Source organism: Suricata suricatta, chromosome 16, assembly GCF_006229205.1.
Source record: "Suricata suricatta isolate VVHF042 chromosome 16, meerkat_22Aug2017_6uvM2_HiC, whole genome shotgun sequence".
Classification (NCBI taxonomy): domain Eukaryota; kingdom Metazoa; phylum Chordata; class Mammalia; order Carnivora; family Herpestidae; genus Suricata; species Suricata suricatta.
The window spans coordinates 53,440,386-53,459,368 of record NC_043715.1 but is presented as its reverse complement, the minus strand read 5'-3'; the positions used below and the strand labels follow the sequence as shown (position 1 = coordinate 53,459,368).

The 18,983-nt window shown below is 40.8% G+C and overlaps 2 protein-coding genes across 2 annotated transcripts in view; one reads left to right on the top strand and one right to left on the bottom strand.

Annotated features, from left to right (window-relative positions):
• The window catches only part of LOC115279868 (zinc finger protein 665-like), an 11,295-nt gene extending 2,549 nt beyond the window's left edge, over positions 1-8,746 (top strand). Inside the window, 6 exon segments of the mRNA XM_029924371.1 lie at positions 3,447-3,612; positions 6,612-6,799; positions 7,217-7,687; positions 7,855-8,052; positions 8,230-8,401; positions 8,404-8,746. Of these exon segments, the coding sequence (XP_029780231.1) occupies positions 3,447-3,612; positions 6,612-6,799; positions 7,217-7,687; positions 7,855-8,052; positions 8,230-8,401; positions 8,404-8,681 (1,473 nt within the window). The 3' untranslated portion in view covers positions 8,682-8,746.
• Positions 8,747-14,333: 5,587 nt separating this feature from the next.
• Positions 14,334-18,983, bottom strand: part of LOC115281202 (vomeronasal type-1 receptor 4-like) — a 37,571-nt gene continuing 32,921 nt past the window's right edge. The window contains exons 2-3 of the mRNA XM_029926538.1: positions 14,751-14,888; positions 14,334-14,715 (exon numbers count right to left, since the gene is read on the bottom strand). Coding sequence (XP_029782398.1) covers positions 14,334-14,715; positions 14,751-14,888 — 520 coding nt within the window. The remainder of the gene's footprint in view (positions 14,716-14,750; positions 14,889-18,983) is intronic.

Sequence of the window (18,983 nt, the reverse complement as noted above, 5' to 3'; positions counted from 1 at the left end):
ACACGTGCTCGACCACACTTCCCCTGGCCTTCCCTCAGTCCCTTTCCTGTCTACTTAGAGTCCACCTCATCATGACCCAGGGACCAGAGCCTGTGAGGAGGGTGCACTGGGCGCATCCTGAAGGGCTTAACGGCAGGCGACTGGTGACAGTGTGGCCCCATGGTGTCAGTAGGGTTGGGCAGCAGGGAGTGTTTAGGGGCCACCTCTGGATGTACTGTCGGCTCTCTGTCGACCAAGGTGAAAGAAGTCACATGTGGAAGTCCTGGATTGATGTGCACCAATAGTTGGAAGAATCTGGAAAAGAAGTGTGGTAAGAGGAAATCAGCTCTGCCTGACTTTAATGCATTCAGAGCTAAACAGGTGCACCATGGTGTTTCTGGTTCTGAAATACTAATGATATAGAAGCAAGTTCAGAAACTGGCATCTGTGATAGAGGATGTTTTATTCCTAAGTTGGTTTTACAGTGTGGAGTCAACCTAATTAATGGTAAGAGATTTTTAAAAAATCATTCTCAGCACATCTATCCCACAGAGACCACGACGTTCCTAGAGCAACTCTTGTGTGGCAGATTAGCAGATGTTTTAGGTGAAAATGGTGTTAATTTAGCCAAGACCTGGAGCACAGAACTGTATCTTCACCATCAGAGGGGCTGTCGCCAAATTCGGGTTCCACCATTATTTTTAAGTATTACATGTCTTTTACTTTACTTGAAAAGAAATTTTTTTAATGTTTGTTTATTTTTGAAAGAGAGACCAACACCATAAGCAGGGGAAAGGCAGAGAGAGCGAGGCACAGGATCTGAAACAGGCTCCAGGCTCTGAGATGTTAGTACAGAGCCCAGCGCTGGGCTCGAACTCTGAATGGTGAGATCATGACCTGAGCTGAAGTCGGATGCCTAACCTACTGAGCCACCCAGGCGCCCCTATCTCTTTGACTTTAAACATCACATGAGTAAGTGAGTGATGTTATATACCTATGTATTGATTTATTGATTGAATAATCTCCAAACAAAGAAGTAACTTAAGTAAGAAGATGTAGTCTGAAGGGGATGCCCTTCCCTGTCATGTCGCCACCCTTCATGTCTCAGCAGGGAACCGATGTTGTCAATTCTGTGGCAAGAGTCTGTTCAAACCCGATAAAAATGGATTTACACAATGTTATAAAATTTTAGGAAATCCCAGTGAAGTTTGCTGTGACATTACTATGCCAGTTAGAAAAATTTGCACAGCACGTCTAGACACGGTTTTCATGTTAATCAACACAGATACAGCTTGATCATTTAGAGCCTCATTGGTGCATTCTGTTGATGAGGACACACAGGACCGTCGCCATTTTTTGCTCATGTAAAGAATGCCACAGTGGCTGTGCAGGAGTAGGCCGATCTCTGCACATGTCTGAGGATTTCTCTGGGTTGGGCAAGTCAACGTGTGATTACTGGGTTAACAACAGTGCATTTCACATTAGGATAGATTCTATCGCATATGGTCTCCTAAAGCTGCAAAGTACCCCGTCCCTCAGCAGCATGTGAGATTCCCCCCTGATGCAAGCAAAACTTGGTTCTGTAATCTATGTGTTTGAAAACTGGGGAGAAATTGACAAGGCTTTGTATTTCTATTTTCCACCTACTTAGAACTTTCATTATTTTTGTGGGAATAAAACCTGGATTTTCAAACTTTGGTGTTTTCCTTTGATATGTTTTTAGGCTATTTTATATTTTGTAGTTTAATTCTTTACATACAGCCTAGTATCTTTATTTTAACAGTGTTTTGCAGTGAAATGTAAATCTTTCCTTCGTGTCCTCTGCTTTCTGATCTTTCTTAGGAAGATCTGAGCTAGCATAATCTCAAGGTTCCACTTAGTACTTTTTTTTTTAAGTTCTCTCTTTAATTTGGCTTTTTGTATGTATATTGTAGTTATTTATTTCATTGGTTGCAAAGTTTCATGTAACACACACACCCACATACATTAAGAAGTTCATGTGTTCTTTGGCAAATCTCTCCATTTTATTTTATTTTTTTCAAAATTATTTTTCCTCAGCACAGTGGACACTGTTTGGTTTTTTTTTTTTAATCCTACATTTCTTCTGCATTTGAATTACTCTGAATTTCTAAATCATTGAGGTCTTTATGTCACCACACCCTCCAGTAAGAATTAGGTTTGGGGGCACCTGGGTGGCTCATCTGGCTGAGCATCTTACTTTGGCTTAGGTCATAATCTCATGGTTCAGAAGTTCAAGCCTCTCATTGGGTTTTATGCTGACAGCCCAGAGCCTGGATCCTTCTTTGGATTCTATGTCTCCTTCACTCTGCCCCTCCCCTGCTTGTGCTCTGTGTCTCTCTCAAAAGTAAATAAGAAATCATTAAAATAATAAAATAATTAGGTTTGTCAGTCTTTGGTCATGTCTTTGTTATGTCCTTCACATAGGCTGGGAAATGTCTTGCAAATAGGTTCCCCAGTGCAACTTCTAATGGGTAACGGGAATGAGTGTCCCCGCCTCACTGGTCCCAGCTTAGGCATCCTGCGCAGTGGTGAATGGCAGGAGCCTTGCTGGCCCACGTGCCTGAGCCTCACCTTTGGTGGAAATGCTTCCAGTGATTACTGTGGATTGTGATACTTGGTGGAAAGTTCTAACTCAACAACAGCATTTTAAATGTCCTGTTTGGTATGATTTTTAATTTTTTTTCTTATAATTTATTTTTTGAGAGACAGTGTGAGTGGGGGAGGGGCAGAGAGACAGGGAGACACAGATTGTGAAGCAGGCTGTAGGCTCTGAGCTGTCAGCACAGAGCCAGATGTGGGGCTTGAACTCATGAAGGAGATCATGATCCATGACCTAAGCCAAAGTCGGATGCTTAACTGACTGAGCCACCCAGGCGCCCCCCGCTTTTAATTTTTTTTAATGTTGAATCATCCAGTATTTCTTCAAAGATCTGCTGTGACCAACCTGTGTTCTATTTGCTCAGTTAATGTACAATATTAGTAAAGTTCATCATCTTGAATCCTTTTTTGTTGTTGTTAATGGAATAAACTCCATTTGATGTATAAAGTCCATAATGGTAAATGTCTTATTTTAAAACATTTATATGTTTGCATATAGTTTGTCACACCTGAAGACATCTCCTGTGCTCTATACCCACTAGGTGTGTAGAAATGTCAGGGGTACCGCATCCATATAACCAACTGTGTGTTGGGTATTTTTCACTTACATTGTTCTTTTTATTATCCACAAAAATAGAAAGTCTAAAGTGACTTAGTGGATTCGATATCCTTTGATGGAAAAATATAATGAAATAAAAATTGCTTACAACTACCTGTTCTTGCTCAAAATGATATGTCAGAACATTTACTTCAGTTGAATTGGTCCTTACACCTCTCTCCCGCTCACATTTTGTGTGAACAAGAGAACTCTTCCCAAGGATCCATGGTGAAATGTGTTTTCATTTCAGGGACAGTTGACCTTCACGGATGTGGCCGTAGAGTTCTCTCAGGAGGAGTGGGAGTGGCTGGACCCCGCTCAGAGGGCTTTGTACAAGGACGTGATGCTGGAGACCTACAGGAACCTGGTCTCCCTGGGTGAGGATAACGTCCCTCCAGAAGTCGGGATCTGCCCCAGTGAGTCTCTTGGGAGCCCTTGCCCTGCTGGATGGAGATTGAGGCTGGCTTCATTCTGAAATGAGAACCTTTAGGAGGCAGCCTCCCCTATCCCCTCCCCCTTTCTTCAGATGGTCTGCCCACTCCACCCTAGATTAGTGGCGCCTCCAGAAGTTGAGGGAGAACAAAACCTTATTGCAAACTTTAAAAAATATCGGATTCTGGATCCACTTATATCCGTGTACTCCTGACTCAGTACTTCTTGGAAGAGAGCTGAAAATGTACGTTTTTAAAAAAGTTCTTAAGCATTCAGAAGGAGAGTGAACAGGCCCATGGAATGTTTCCCTTAGCTGAACAAAGGTCTGGAATTGTATTCTGGAAAAGCCGCACATCACATTCCTTTCTTTTTATAAGCAGGAATCTTTCTGTCCTGAATAATATCTTTATTTTTGGAGTAAGGGATAGAGCCCCAGACTGGAGGGCAAGGTGAAAACAGTGAAAATGCCAAGTAGGTAGGAACACAGGCAAGAGCTCATAAGGGCAGAGAGGAGGCCGCACCATTAATGGTGTTTGGGGAACTCTTTGGGGAAAAAAAAAAAAACGTTTCTTTCTTGTTCTTGTGAGCTCTCGGATGAAAAGTTTACTTCCCTTCCCCTCGCCATGCCCTTTTCAGTCCTGTGGAAATGAATCCTCTCAACCCCTAGCTCATGCAAAGACCAAGGCAAAATCTTCATCATGACCTGTAGCACTCTATTATATGCCCCATGACTTTTTTTTTTTTTAAGATTTTATTTTTGGGGCACCTGGGTGGCTCAGTTGGTTAAGTGTCCAACTTCGGCTTAGGTCATGTTCTCACGGTTCATGGGTTTGAGCCCCACGTAGGGGTCTGTGCTGACAGCTCAGAGCCTGGAGCCTGCTTCAGATTCTGTGTCTCCCTTTTTCTCTGACCCTCCCCTGCTCGCACTGTCCTTGTCTCTCAAAAATAAATAAAAAACATAAGCTAAGCATTTTGAGTATTATGACAACTCTGGAAGTCACATTCTCCCCCACTCACACCTCAGCACTGGTTGTTGCTGTTTATTGTAGTGGCCCTTGTTTCTTTGTTTAGTAATTTATCTGAGTCAGTTTTGTCAAGTCTACGTTCCTTGTCACATGTGGTTACTCAAGTCTCTGGTTAGCTTAGTGGTGAGCTAGTAGTTAAACACATAACTTCTCAAACACTTGGAACCAAAAAAACTAAAAACTCCTAGTTTTTGGAAATAGACTTTGTATGCTTGTTTGGGAATACCCAAAGCTCAGCTTGGCAGTTTACAACTGTGCCTTCGCCTTTATCTCCTGCTTTTGCTGAGACTGAAGGTTAGCAGGAGGCAAGGCAGAGGGCCAGCTCATGTGTTTTCTGAGCACCTGTCCTGGGTATGTGCATGACTCAGATTCCTAGGAATGTGTAGCTGTTTTTCAAAGTCCTTATTCCCCAAAGGATTTCACTCCCCAGCCCTTGGTCCCTGGCTTTACAGTGTCTGCTCTTAGCCTCATGTGTGCCATCCGCTACTGTACTTGCCTTTAAATATGCTTGTCAAACACACACACCCCGACCCCTCACCCCTGCCCCACCTGGCATAGCACCTCTTGAATTAGGCCAAGGCAAAACTTTCTGAGCCAGTTTTTCAGTGAGCTACCAAGCAGATCAAAGTAAAAACTACAATTCTTAGAGAATCATGTCTGTTCTGCACTGCCAGTAAAGAGGACCTAGACAAGGAACATGGGCCACCTCTGTGCTGGAGAGAATGGGATTGAGCCAGGGGAAGTTAAAATGTTAAAAGCTCCCCAACTGAGATCAGCTGACTTTTTATTAAGTATCTACCTGATTGCTGTAAACCTTTGTTTGGTTTCCAGAAATCTGATAAAGTTGATTCTGACAGTTTTTGCCAACTTACGTGCTCTTTTTGTGGAGAGATGTGCGTGGAATACTCCATGATTTTCATGCTGTTACTTTTACCCAGTTCTTTATAATACTGTCTATTTATCTGGAAACTGCTATTTCAGAAGCCAGGGGGCATGTGTGTAACATAGACCGCTATGAATATGTGGGAACTTTGCTCAATATATTTTCCAGTTCTCATATTGTATGCTTTTCCTAGAATATAAGTACTTCTCTTGTTCTTAAGAGAGACATCATTAGAATTCCAGTCTATAATTGTGTGTTAGTGTGGTTACTTATTATTTACCTGTTGGATTTATTTTGGTTTAATTAAAAAACTACACTTATTAACTTGTCAACTACAGATTATAAATTTCAGTATCTAGTATGGAATATGACTGCAATTCGCCAATTGTTAATGTTCTAAAATGCCTATTCTGCATATAGCATAGTTTTAGAGTAGACATTAAGAATATTTTCTTATTCCAATGGTGCCTTGTTAAATTCTTCGTGGCTTTCCTATTACACCTTTTTACTTTTATAGTTTGTAACTTCCATGTATTTATCTTTTTAATTTTTTTGAAAGATTTTATTTTAGGAATCTCTACACCTAACACTGGGCTCGAACTCATGACTCCGAGATCATGAGTCATATGCTCTACCGACTGAGCCAGCTAGGCACCCCTAATTTTTTTCTGGATTATTTGTCATTACTTCATGTGTCTCACCCTTTATTTGCATATAGTAATTATACTGTAAATATGCATTTGTATAACATGTTTCAGTATGAGACACCTATTTGTCTACTGGCAATTGGTGTGTGTTTGGTGTGGTGATCAAAATATACACTTTCTTTCACAACTTACATAAGTTTACATAGTGTGAATGATTTGGTGATAGGGTGTTTCAAAGTAGTTTTCCCTTAAGATAATTCAAAATACATATATCTTTTATTCAAGGATTCTATTCACCTTGCCTTCTTAAACATTTACAGATTTTGGTTGAGAAGTTTTTATCTCTTCAATGTAAGTTTTGGTGTAAATCCATCTTGCAACTCCAGTTAATACGAAGATTATTGGTTTTCTTTTAATATATCTTTCAGATGGCTTTGCTGCATTCATGGTAAAGGAGTTATTACCAAAGAAAGACATTAATGATGGAGAATTATACCAATCTATGATCTTAGGAAGATCTGAAAGCCATGGCCTTGACGATTTTGACTTCAGGGAAATTTGGGGAAATATGTATGAATTTGAGAGCAAGTGTGGATATGAAGAAAGAAATTCAAAAGTAATGCTTGTGACAGAAAACCTAAATCTCACTGGTTGGAGAGATAAACAAGACCGCAAATCCTGGATTAAATTACTTTTAAAGCAGAGTGTTTCATTAAGAAAAAGTGCATATCAATATTTTAAACAAGGAAAATCATTAATAAAGAATTTGTTAAAAATAAAAAACAATGTAGTCTATGCAGGAAACAAGTATACAAAATATTTGGAAAATAGAATTGGATTAAGCTCCCTGTCACATCTGGCTGAATTGCAGAGATTTCAAACTGAGGAGAAAATTAATGGATGTAATCAAGTTGAGAAGTCTGTCAAAACTTGTTCAATTTTGCCGCTTCAAAAATTGCCTCCTAGTGTCAAAACCAACATTTGTAATAAATATAGTAAGGTTTTTATGTGTCCATCATTGCTTACACAGCAGGAAAAAACAAAAATTAGAGAAAAACCATACAAATGCAATGAATGTGGAAAGACTTTCAGGCATCATTCAGTCCTTACTAGTCATCAGAGAATTCATTCTGAACAGAGACCTTACAAATGTAATGAGTGTGGTAAAGCCTTTAAGCAGTTCTCAAACCTCACAAGACATCAGAGAATCCGAACTGGAGAGAAACCGTATAAATGTAATATACGTGACAAGGTCTTTAATCAAAATTCCCACCTTACAAACCATTGGAGAATTCATACTGGAGAAAAAGCACACAAATGTCACAAATGTGGTAAGGCTTTAATCAAATGCTCAGACCTCTGGCATCATGAGAGAATTCATACAGGAGAGAAACCTTAGAAATGTAATGAATGTGGTAAGGGTTTTACCAAACGTTCATATCTTTGGGATCACAAGAGAATCCATACTGGAGAGAAACCATACAAATGTATTGAATGTGGCAAGGTTTTTAGGCAGTGTCCACCCTCAGGATTCATTGAAGAATCCATACTGGCGAGAAACCTTATAAATGTAATGCGTGTGGCAAGGCTTTTAAGCAGTGCTCACACCTCACTAAGCATCAGAATGTACATCCTGGAGAGAAGCCACACAAATGTACTGTGTGCCCCAAGGCTTTTATCCATATTTCAAGCCTTGTGAAACATCAGAAAATTCATTCTGGAGAAAAACCACACAAATGTAATGAATGTGGTAAGGCTTTTATCGAAAGTTCAAGTCTTGTGGAACATCAGAGAATTCATACTGGTGACAAACCTCATAAATGTAATGAGTGTGGCAAAGCCTTTACCGTGCATTCAAGCCTAACTAAACATTAAAAAAAAAAAAAACCACTTACTGGTGAGAAACCTTATAAATGTAATGAAGGTGACAAAACATACACACAACTTGTGCACCTTACTAGACATCAGAAAATACACACTGAAAAGAAACATTATGAATCTAGTATTCATGATAATGCTTTTATTCAAAGCTCAAGCCTGGGGGGTCATCAGAGAATTCATGGAAGAGAGAAACCTTACAAATGTAATGAGTGTGGCAAATCCTTTAACTGGTGTTCACGCCTTACTCAACACCAGAGAATCCATACTGGGGAGAAACCATATGAGTGTAATGTGTGTGGCAAGGCTTTTAGTCAAAATTCAAACCTTACAATTCATCGAGAATTCATACTGGAGAGACACCTTACAAATGTAATAAATGTGACAAAGCCTTTAAGCAGTATTCGAGCCTCATAAGACTTCAGAATATGCATCCTGGAGAGAAACCACACAAATGTACTGTGTGTGGGAAGGCCTTTATCAAACGTTTGCACCTCTGGGGTCATGAGAGAACATATACTGGAGAGAAACCTTACAAATGTACTGAATGTGGCAGGGCCTTTAGACAAAGGTCTGACCTCAGGATTCACCAAAGAATTCATACTAAAGAGGAACCTTAGAAAAGTAATGAATGGTGGGGCGCCTGCGTGGCTCAATCAGTTAAGTGACTGACTTCAGCTCAGATCATGATCTCGTGGTTCATGGGTTTGAGCCCTACATTGGGCTCTGTGCTGGTGATGTGGAACCCACTTGGATTCTCTCTCTCTCCCCTCCTCTTCCTCTCTTCCCCTTCCTCATACTCTCTCTCAAAATAAATAAACCTTTAAAATGTGAATAAAAAAGAAATGTAATGAATGACAAATGATTTAACCATTTTCCATAATACACTATATATCAGAGGATTTATACTAGGGAGAATTAAGTCTCTAGTCCAAGGTTAATCAACCTCAGATGTTAAATTTTTCACAGTAATTAAAAGACAAAATCATTTAAGACTCATGAGATGAGTGTCAGTGGAACAAGGAGATCGTTAGTAGTAATGTACCACTTATTAAAAAAATATTTTAAGTGCTATTTTTTTATTTGGGTTTTTTTAAATGTTTATTTTTGAGAGAGGGAGAGATGACAGAGCATGAGCAGGGGAGGGGCAGAAAGAGAAAGAGGGAGACACAGGATATGAAACAGGCTCCAGGCTGTGAGCTGTCAGCACAGAGCCCAACGCAGGGCTTGAACTTAGGAGCAGCGACATCACGACCTAGTCCAAAGGTGGATGCACAACAAACTGAGCCACCCCGTTGCCCCAAAGTGCCATTTTTTTAAGTTTATTATTTTGAGAGAGCGTGCACACCCATGCGTGTGAGAGTAGGGGAGGGGCAGAGAGGGAAGGAGGAAGAGAATCCCTAGCAGGCTCTGTGCTGCCAGCACAGAGCCCAGTGTGGGGCTTAAACTCACAAACCATGAGATAATGACCTGAGCTGAAACCATTGAGTTGATGCTTAACCTGCCAAGTCAGAGTGGCTAAAATGAACAAATCAGGAGACTATAGATGCTGGTGAGGATGTGGAGAGACGGGCACCCTCCTACACTGTTGGTGGGAATGTAAACTGGTGCAGCTGCTCTGGAAAACAGTGTGGAGCTTCCTCAAAAAGCTATCAATAGAACTCCTTGTGGGAAGTTGCAAAGATTCAGCTGATAGGCAGCTTACAGGAAGGAAATGTCACTCCCTGAGCGGAGCTACATGAATTACAAAGATAGGCAGGGAAGTGCCACTTCCTGTCAGGAGAAGGCAGAAGAACAAAGATCAACCGCCTACAGGCAGGGTAGTGCCGGCCCCTCAGGCGCTGTGCTAAAAACTTTAGTTTGGTTCCTCCTTTACCCTAGCCTTAATCACGTGACCCTGTTTCCTAGCAACCAACCCTGTCAGCTTCCCGCCCTAAACCCTATGTAGGTGTGGGTATTTTTCTCAATAAACTGAGGCTTGAACAGTAACGCTTGTCTTGCCTTCACTCTCTGTGCTCCCTGCCCCCCAATTCTCTCTCCCTCCCTCAGGAACCCGTGACGATTGACTGACCCGCCAGCTGGGGTGGAACAGAAAACTCCCCTATGACCCAGCAATAGCACTGCTGGGGATCTACCCAAGGGATACAGGAGTGCTGATGCATAGGGGCACAAGTACCCCAATGTTCATAGCACCACTTTCAACAATAGCTAAATCATGGAAAGAGCCTACATGTTCATCAATTGATGAATGGATCAAGAAGATGTGGTATATATACACGATGGAGTACTACATGGCAATGAGAAAGAATGAAATATGGCCATTTGTAGCAATGTAGATGGACCTTGAGGGTGTCACGCTAAGGGAAGTAAGTCAGGCAGAGAAGGACAGATACCATATGTTTGCACTCATAGACCTAACAGGAGAACAGGAGAAACCTAATGGAGGACCAGGGGGAGGGGAAGAGGGAAAGAGAGTTGGGGAGAGAGAGGGACGCAAAACCTGAGGGACTACTGAATACTGAAAACGAATCGTGGACTGAAGGGGGAGGGAAAAGGGGAAAGGGGGTGGTTGTGATGGAGGAGGGCACTTGTGGGAAAGAGCACTGGGTGTTGTATGGCAACCAATTTGACAACAAACTATTTTTTTAAAAAGTTGTGTAACATGATAATGTACCCAAGACAATAAGAGTTACAAAGTAAGTGCTTTATAGATATGAAGAATAAGAGTCCCTCTTTACCATTTAGTTCAATGGAAGGAGGATGATAGTATCAAATTGTGAACTAGAATCTAGTAAGGTGGAGCCAGGAGATCTTCTGATACCCCACAAATTCACACCAGGATTTGGGGAACACTCTATGTTCATTTTACCTTATAATCACCTCCAATTCTTCTATTATTGCCATAAGACCGATCATTTCTGTTTTACATTACTGCTGTGGATACTGGAACTTATTATTTTTACATTTACAGCCAAGTTAGTTAGCATATAGTGCAATAATGATTTCAGGAGTAGAATCCAGTGATTCATCCCTTACGTATAACACCCAGTGCTCACCCAGTGCTCATCCCAATAAGGGTCTTCCTCAATGACTCTTACCCATCCAGCCCATCCCCTCTCCTACAACACCTCCAGCAACCCTCTGGAATGTGTATCTCAAGTCCTTATAGTAGAGTGTCAGCATATCAGACTCTTTTTTCTAAGCTCAATGTGAAGCTGTTTGATGTTTTTATTTGATTGTTTCAATATGTCCTATCATAAAATCCACTCTTTTTTGAGAGAGAGAGAGAGAGAGAGAGAGAGAGAGAGAGAGAGAGAGAGAGAGGGAGGGAGAGGGAGAATGAGAACAAATGTGAATGTTTGAAGGAGAGGCAGAGGGACAGGGAGAGAGAAGCTTAAGCAGGCTCCATATCCAGCATGGAGCCCAAAGCATGGCTTGACTCCACAACTATGAGATCATGATTTGAGCTGAAATCAAGAGTTGGATGCTTAATCAACTGAGCAACCCAGGGGCCCCCATAAATTTCACTCTTGAAGTGTACAACTCAGTGGTAAGGATGTCTTCTCTCACCATTCTTGTTCAAGATTGTACTGGAAGTCCTAGCTAATGCAGCATTAAAAAAAAAAAAGTAAAACAGACATTATGAAGCAATAAATAAATAAAAGTGTCTTGTTCACTGATCACGTGGCCTATGTAGAAACTCCACAGAATCAAAAAGAAAAACTTTTGGAACTAAAAAATGATTATAGCAAGACTGAAGGGTAGGAGGTTAATACAATTACCCACCTAAACTTCATATGGTGCAATTTAACCCACAACGTGATGGTATGTGGAAGTGGTGCCTTTGGGAAGTCAGTGACTGCATGACAGTGGAACCCTCATGAATGAGATGAGTGACCTTATACAAGGAATCTCAAAGAGTTCTTACTCTCTACCATATGAGAATGCAACAAGAAAACAGCCTTTTGCAGCCAAGAATAGGGCCCTCACTAGATACCTCATTAGCCAGTACAGTGACCTTGGACTTCCAGCCTCTAAAACTGTGAGAAACACCCGTTGTTTATAAACCACCTAGGAGTCCGTGCTACTTTGTTATAACACCTTAAACTAAGTCAGTACATAAGGCAGCTACAGCATGTGGAATTTGAAATTAAAAACACAGTAACTTTACACTACCAGAAAAGGACATTATACTTAGGTATAACATGTTATACTTAGGTATACTATATGTCTAACATCGTATTACAGGATCTACATGAAAAAAGCTAGGTAGCTGATGAACAAAATCAAAGAAGAACTGAATAAATGGAGAGAGATTTCATGTACACAGAAAGACTCAATTGTGTCAAAGTGTCATTCTTCCCAACTTGACTTACAGATTCAATGCAATTCTAAACTAAATAGCAAGTTATTCTGTGAATATCAACATATTGATTCTAAAGTTTATATAGACAGTCAAAAGACACACAGTAGCAAACAAAATATTGAAGGCACTAAACAAAGTCAGAGGACTTGATTTCAAGGCTTACTATAAATATACAGTAATCAGTGGGGTGCCTGGGTGGTCAGATGGTTAAGCTAGCTTCGGCACAGGTCATGATCTCATGGTTTGTAAGTTTGGGCCCTGTGTTGGGCTCTGTGCTGACAGCTCAGAGCCTGGAGCCTGCTTTAGATTCTGGGTCTCCCTGTCATTCTGCCCCTCCCCCACTTGTGCTCTCTCAAATAATAAACATTAAAAAAATTTAAATATACAGTAATCAAGACACTGTGGTATTAGCAAATGAATACACAAATAGATCAAAGGAACATAATGAAGAGCTCAAAAGTGGACCCATATAAATACAGTCAACTGATCTTTGACAAAGAAGCAAAGTAATACAACAGAGAAAAGGTAGACAAATAGACATCAATGTGCCAAAAAAATGCATCTAGACACAAATCTTATTCCTTTCACAAAATTCAACTCAGAATTAATCAAGATGTAAATGTGAAATGCGTTGACTATAAAATTCTTACATGACATAGGAGAAAATCTAGAGGACCTAGGTTTCATCACTTTTTTGATACAACACCAAAGGTACAATCCATGGAGGTAGTAATAATTTGGATCTCATTAAAATTAGTAACTTCTGCTGTGCAACAAACCCTGTCAAGAGAATAAGAAAACAAGGCACAGACTGGGGTAAAGTATTTGCAAAGCACGTTTCTAAAAGGACTTGTATTGGAATACACAAAGAAAACTCTCAAATGCAAAAAAACCCATCATTTAAAAATAGGAAAAAGAGAATAAACACCTCATCAAATAAGATACACTGGATGGCAAATAAAGCATATGAAAATATGCTCTACATCTTGTATCATTAGACAACTGAAAAGGAAAACAATGAGTTACCAATACGCATCTATTACAATGGCCAAAATCCAAAATCCTGACACCAGTGAATGCTAGTACGGATACCAAGTAACAAATACTATCATTCACTTGGTTTCTTACAAAACTCGAAACATACTTAGCACATTCTAGCAATCACATTCCTTGGTATTTATACAAATGAGCTCAAAACTTATTTCCAGGTAAACCCTAGCACATTATGTTTATAGGAACTTCTGTATAACTGCCCAAACTTGGAAGTAACCAAGTAGGTTAATGGTTTAAAAAAAAAAAAAAAGCTGTGATGTATCTAGACAATGGCACGTTATTCATCACTAAAAATAAATGAACTATCAAGCCAGGAAAAGACATGGAAGAACCTTAAAAGCACCGTCCTAAATGAAAGAGTCCAATCTGCAAAGGCTATATAACATATTGTTCTAACTACATGATATCCTGGAAAAGGCGAACATATGGACACATAAAACATATGGACAGGCAAAACTATGGATAGACAAAACATTTCCCCATGTAAACCAGTTGGTCAGCCACTCTATGAATCTGACACATGAGCTGGGACCCGTCTATGACATTTTCTGTAAGCATCATTTGGTTAGGTTTATGAGGCCAAGCTGCTTCGTTCACCTCCACTACAGGAATGCAGGTTCCAAGTTTGACCAGCTGAAGAAAGCCCAGTGCCAATTAGGGTGGAATGTAGAAAGACATGGCATTTTTCTGTTACTTTGTGAATTCCGTTTTTGAAGGTGATGCATCAAGAACTAAATATGGTGCAAAAACATTCACTTAACGTATTTCTGATAAGACTAAGAAATTTTATATTCATTAACCATATAAAGCAGCATCTGGGTATAGCACAGTCTTGGCTCATAAGAAGAAAGAGTCAGACAGTTGGAAAACACACAGAAATCATGGCAGCCAAGTTCACCAGCCACCAGCTGGGATTGTAAATAAGAGCAACGCTAACATGAAAGATGGAGGAGAGGAAGTAGAAAGACACAAAGGTGCTCACCAGGATGAGGATGCTCTGGGTGGCTCTGGTCTCAGCAGAGGATCTGGGGGAGACATTAGTGCTGTGAATGTGCTGGACCCACTGCTTGTGTCTGTGAAGGATGAAGACCATGCAGCCGCTGGTCCAGATAGTGAGCACACAAAATGAAGCTTCAGGAAATACTATCAACACTGGATATATGGAAATGGTGATTGTATCATGATCTAGAGTGACACAATACCCCAAATCTCCTTTCTCTGTGAAGTTTTTTATGCTCCAATTGCTAGACACACATAACAGAGGAAAAACTAATTTATAAGCATGAACAGGATCCAACAGAGGTAAATGGAGAAGCCAACATATTTGGGGGCTTTGACTTTAAGCTCCTTCCAACAGGGGTTCATGGGGCTGATTGTGATGGTTTGGAAGACAGTCAAGAGGCAGGTGTTGCTAATGGACATCCCCCTGCCCACTGTCTGAACACAGAAAAGAAGTTTGTTTGCATCCAAACTCACTGGAAAAAAATGTCTCACCCCAAAAGATGCCATAGTGTGGGTAACTCCTTTAGAAAGAATGACCAAGGAGTTGGCTATAGTTAGGTACTGGAGAATCACATGGGTAGACCTCACCCTGCATTCAGTGTGGTAAAAGAGCAGGTGATGGTACAGAAGAGAGAAACTATGATCTGTGACAAGATTATTCCTACTACAGTCAATCCAATCCCCACAGGGCATTCTGTCATTCAACACGTTTACTTTTAAGTATGTCATCAGTCATTCTTCTGAGCAAAAAGGCTCACTGAAGATTTCTGACACCAAAAGTGACTTTTATTATGTGCTCCTATTTGATTGCCAAGATTTCATGATATGGGAATAATAGAGAGATAGCTAGTGTATTTCACTGAAAAGTCGGCACTAAGGACGATGAGGTTAGCCTGGAGGAAGCAATGACACGTAAGAGCAAAGGAATGAATGTTAACAGAACATCTTCAGAAAAAGCTGAAATTCACTAGCTGTATTGGGGTGGGGGGGCCTTCAATCACTACCCATGTCATAAAACAGATCAACTCTCAATGAATTGCTCGTCTAAATTAAAAACAATTTTTTAACAAAACCAAACAAGATATTTCTATGGTTTTAGAATAAGAAAATACTTTTTTAAAGAAGATGTTTCTTAAACAGCACAGAACATATTAATCATATGGGCGAAATGACTTCAGTTTATATTAAAATTAATGGTAGTTCTCATCAAAATACACACACACACACACACACACACACACAAACTTGTAACCAGCACAAAGAACTACTACAAACTACACAACAAAATAAACAATGGGCAAAGCATTCCAACAGAAATTTTAAAACAAGTTACTCAGTAGGTAATGCATATGTAAAAGTATTTAAGGATTTTTAAATGTTTATTCATTTCTAAGAGACAGAGACAGACAGCCAGCATGAGTGGGGGAGGGGCAGAGAGAGAAACACACACACACAATTTGAAGCAGGCTGCAGGCTCTGAGCTGTCAGCACAGAGCCTGATGCGGGGCCTGAATCCACGAACCACAAGATCATGACCTAAGTGTAAGTTGGATGCTCAAGCAACTGAACCACCCAGGTGCCCCATGTGTATAAGAATTTAATATCCTTAGTAAACAGGACAATTAAAATATAACCACTACCTAAATATAATGCCTAACAGCAGTGAAAAATAGAAGCTGAAAATGAAAGAAGTAACAAGGCTCTGGCAAAGATGTGGACTCACCAAGAGTCCCAGATACTGCGGGCAGGTGTTACAAGCAGAACACACGTTTGGAAAACTATGTCATATCCACTTTAGCAGTCCAAACATAACCCTATGTCCCAAAATCCTACTCCTGCAAATATATTCAACATAAATCTGTGCATTTGTCATCAAAAAGACTAGTCATAGGGTTTATATGCCAGCACTACTCATTACTCAAACTAGCCCCAAACTAAAAACTACCCTCCTGCCCATTAATCGAATGAATCAATTAACTGATATTTACACAATGGTGTCCTGTACAGCAGTACTCATGAATGGAAGCAGTAATACACATCAACACAGATAAATTCACAACATCAGATGGAATGGGGAAAAATGACAATATAAGCGAGATCGTGCCATATGGTTCCACTTATATAAAGTACAAAACAGGCAAAGTGCAGTATTCTCTTAAGTGTTAGGGTAGATGCAAACCTATGTCCCTAGATTCAACTCCCACAAATCTGTGCAAAAGACTTATGTTCTTGGAGGTAGTGACAGCGGCGCAAGACGGCTTCTTAAGAGCGACAGCACTCTTTCTTTGATCCAGATGTTGGGGACAGAAGTGTGGTCAATCGTGAATTCCACTGACCTCTGCGCTTACAACCTGTGTATTGTCTGTAACTTTTGAAAATGTTTAACACCAAAAAAAAAAAAAACAAACAAAAAACAAAAAAAACAACCCACCTGTAAGGAACTGGAAAAGGTTTCCTGTGAATGTGTGTGACCTGCTGATGAAGTTTGTGTGGCTGAAACTCACAGATCTACAGGCCCACAACTGAGCCCAACAATGAAGGATCAGGAAACAGTAACAACAGTCTGTGCATTTGTCACAAAGTTCAGCAGAGCAGAGTCTTAAATCTGTTCCCTGTGATGGGTTTGTTGCTCCATTTGGAAATCCTACAGGAAAGGGATATTTACTAACATAAAAGAAACTAGCAAAGAAAAATGGAAGTCCCCAAATCCTGGGGGGCAGGGGGAGAAGGCTGTACTTTAATTTCTACCCACCTAGAGGTACTGGGGCTACTCCTGATGACTGGAGACATGGAAGAGGCAGCTGGTGCCAATGGACACACCCTGCCAGCTCTGTGATGACAAAAAACAAATCTGCATTCAAAAGTCACTGAAGAAATGCTTCGCCTGAAGGCTGCCATTGGCTTGGAGACGCCAATTAAAGGTATAACCAAGAAAAAACTATAATCAGATGTTTTAGAACCAAATCTGTGAACCTCAACCTGCATCTTCTCGAATAAGGTATGAGATGATAGTAATGAAGAGAAAATGCCCAGGATTCCTGCAAGAGTCTCAGAAAAAGAAGGAGACCACTCTTATTGTCAGGAATCTAGGCCAGTTGCCAGTGACTGGTATTTGTCCTCAGACCCAGAGGATCCTGCACTACATAACGTCATGTGGACTGGACTGATCATATCAACTGAAATTCAATATACTCTCTGAGATACATTTCTTCAACTTCGTTTTGTGAAGGGGCTTCCCAGAATGGAATGAATAACCTTTACATGGCACTTGAAATGCAGAAGTCTCTGCTATACTGTCATAAATATGAAATCATTTTTAAAATTTTCCTCACTTCATGATGGAGGCACTGACATTATTTTCATTGTAGAAATAAGGAAAGGGAGGAGCCAAGACGGCGGAGAGGAAGGGAGCTCTGTAAACTTCGTCTGCCCCATCTATCGAACTGAGAAGGACATTACTCTCATCTGCAAAAGTGGAAGGAGAAAATACAGACTCCAGAAAGAAGACAACCTCAAAGATGCCTGAATGAGTGAGTGTGAACTGGGGAGACTGGAAAACAGGCCAGCCCGAGACAGGCAGGGGAGGTGGGAGCCCCAGCGCAACACAGGGCAAGCATGTGGAGCCCCTCAGAGACAAAGGGAAGAGAAAGAGAAACCGAACATGCTCATAGTACTGTCTCTAGAGGGGAGATAAAGAACGTTTTGAAAGGACACAGGTCTGAGCCAAACTGACTCCATGACAGGCTTCAAGTTTCCCCTCTGACCTTGGAGGCCTAAGTGTCTGGTTTCTCAGAATCATTAGACAATAAAAGGGCACAGAGTACTCAACCAGGGACCACCCTAGTAACACCCAACCAGAAGCTGCCAGCTAAAATGATTAACATTCCTAAGGTAGGCCTAAAGATAGAAACTATAGATAATCACTTATTGCTTCAGGCTAGTTACACCCTACATGAGGGTCCTGGGTCCACAATGTAATCGGTTAATACTCTAAATGTTGTGATTGGGTCCCACCAAAAATAACCAACACTCTGGACAATGTGTATGGTTAAAGTTATTGCCAATGATGTTATGTGATAATGATTGGATCACTGTACCTGTGTCTCAATTTCCTGTAACTCCCCCTTCCCAAAGCCCATAAAAACTCTGCTCAGCCCTTGTTTGGGGCTCTCAGCATGGCTCCACTATGCTGGCGAAGTCTGTGAGCCCGAGTTTAGGCCCAGCGAGCCTAAGCCCATAATAAAACCACCCTTTGCTTTTGCATGCATGACTCGGTGTCCCTGGTGGTCTCTGGTTTTGGGGGACAATATTGAAATCTGGGCATAACAGTTTAACCCCACACGGAGAGAAAAAACTCTCACTCCATATATAACTGCTGGGTAGCTCAAATCCTGTTCCTGGGTGGCACAAGAGAAAAAACAGCTTCCAGCCCTGCACCATCCTGGCAGGGAGTCAGCGGCAGCAGGGATGGTGGCGGCCCCAGGGGCACACACTTTGGCCT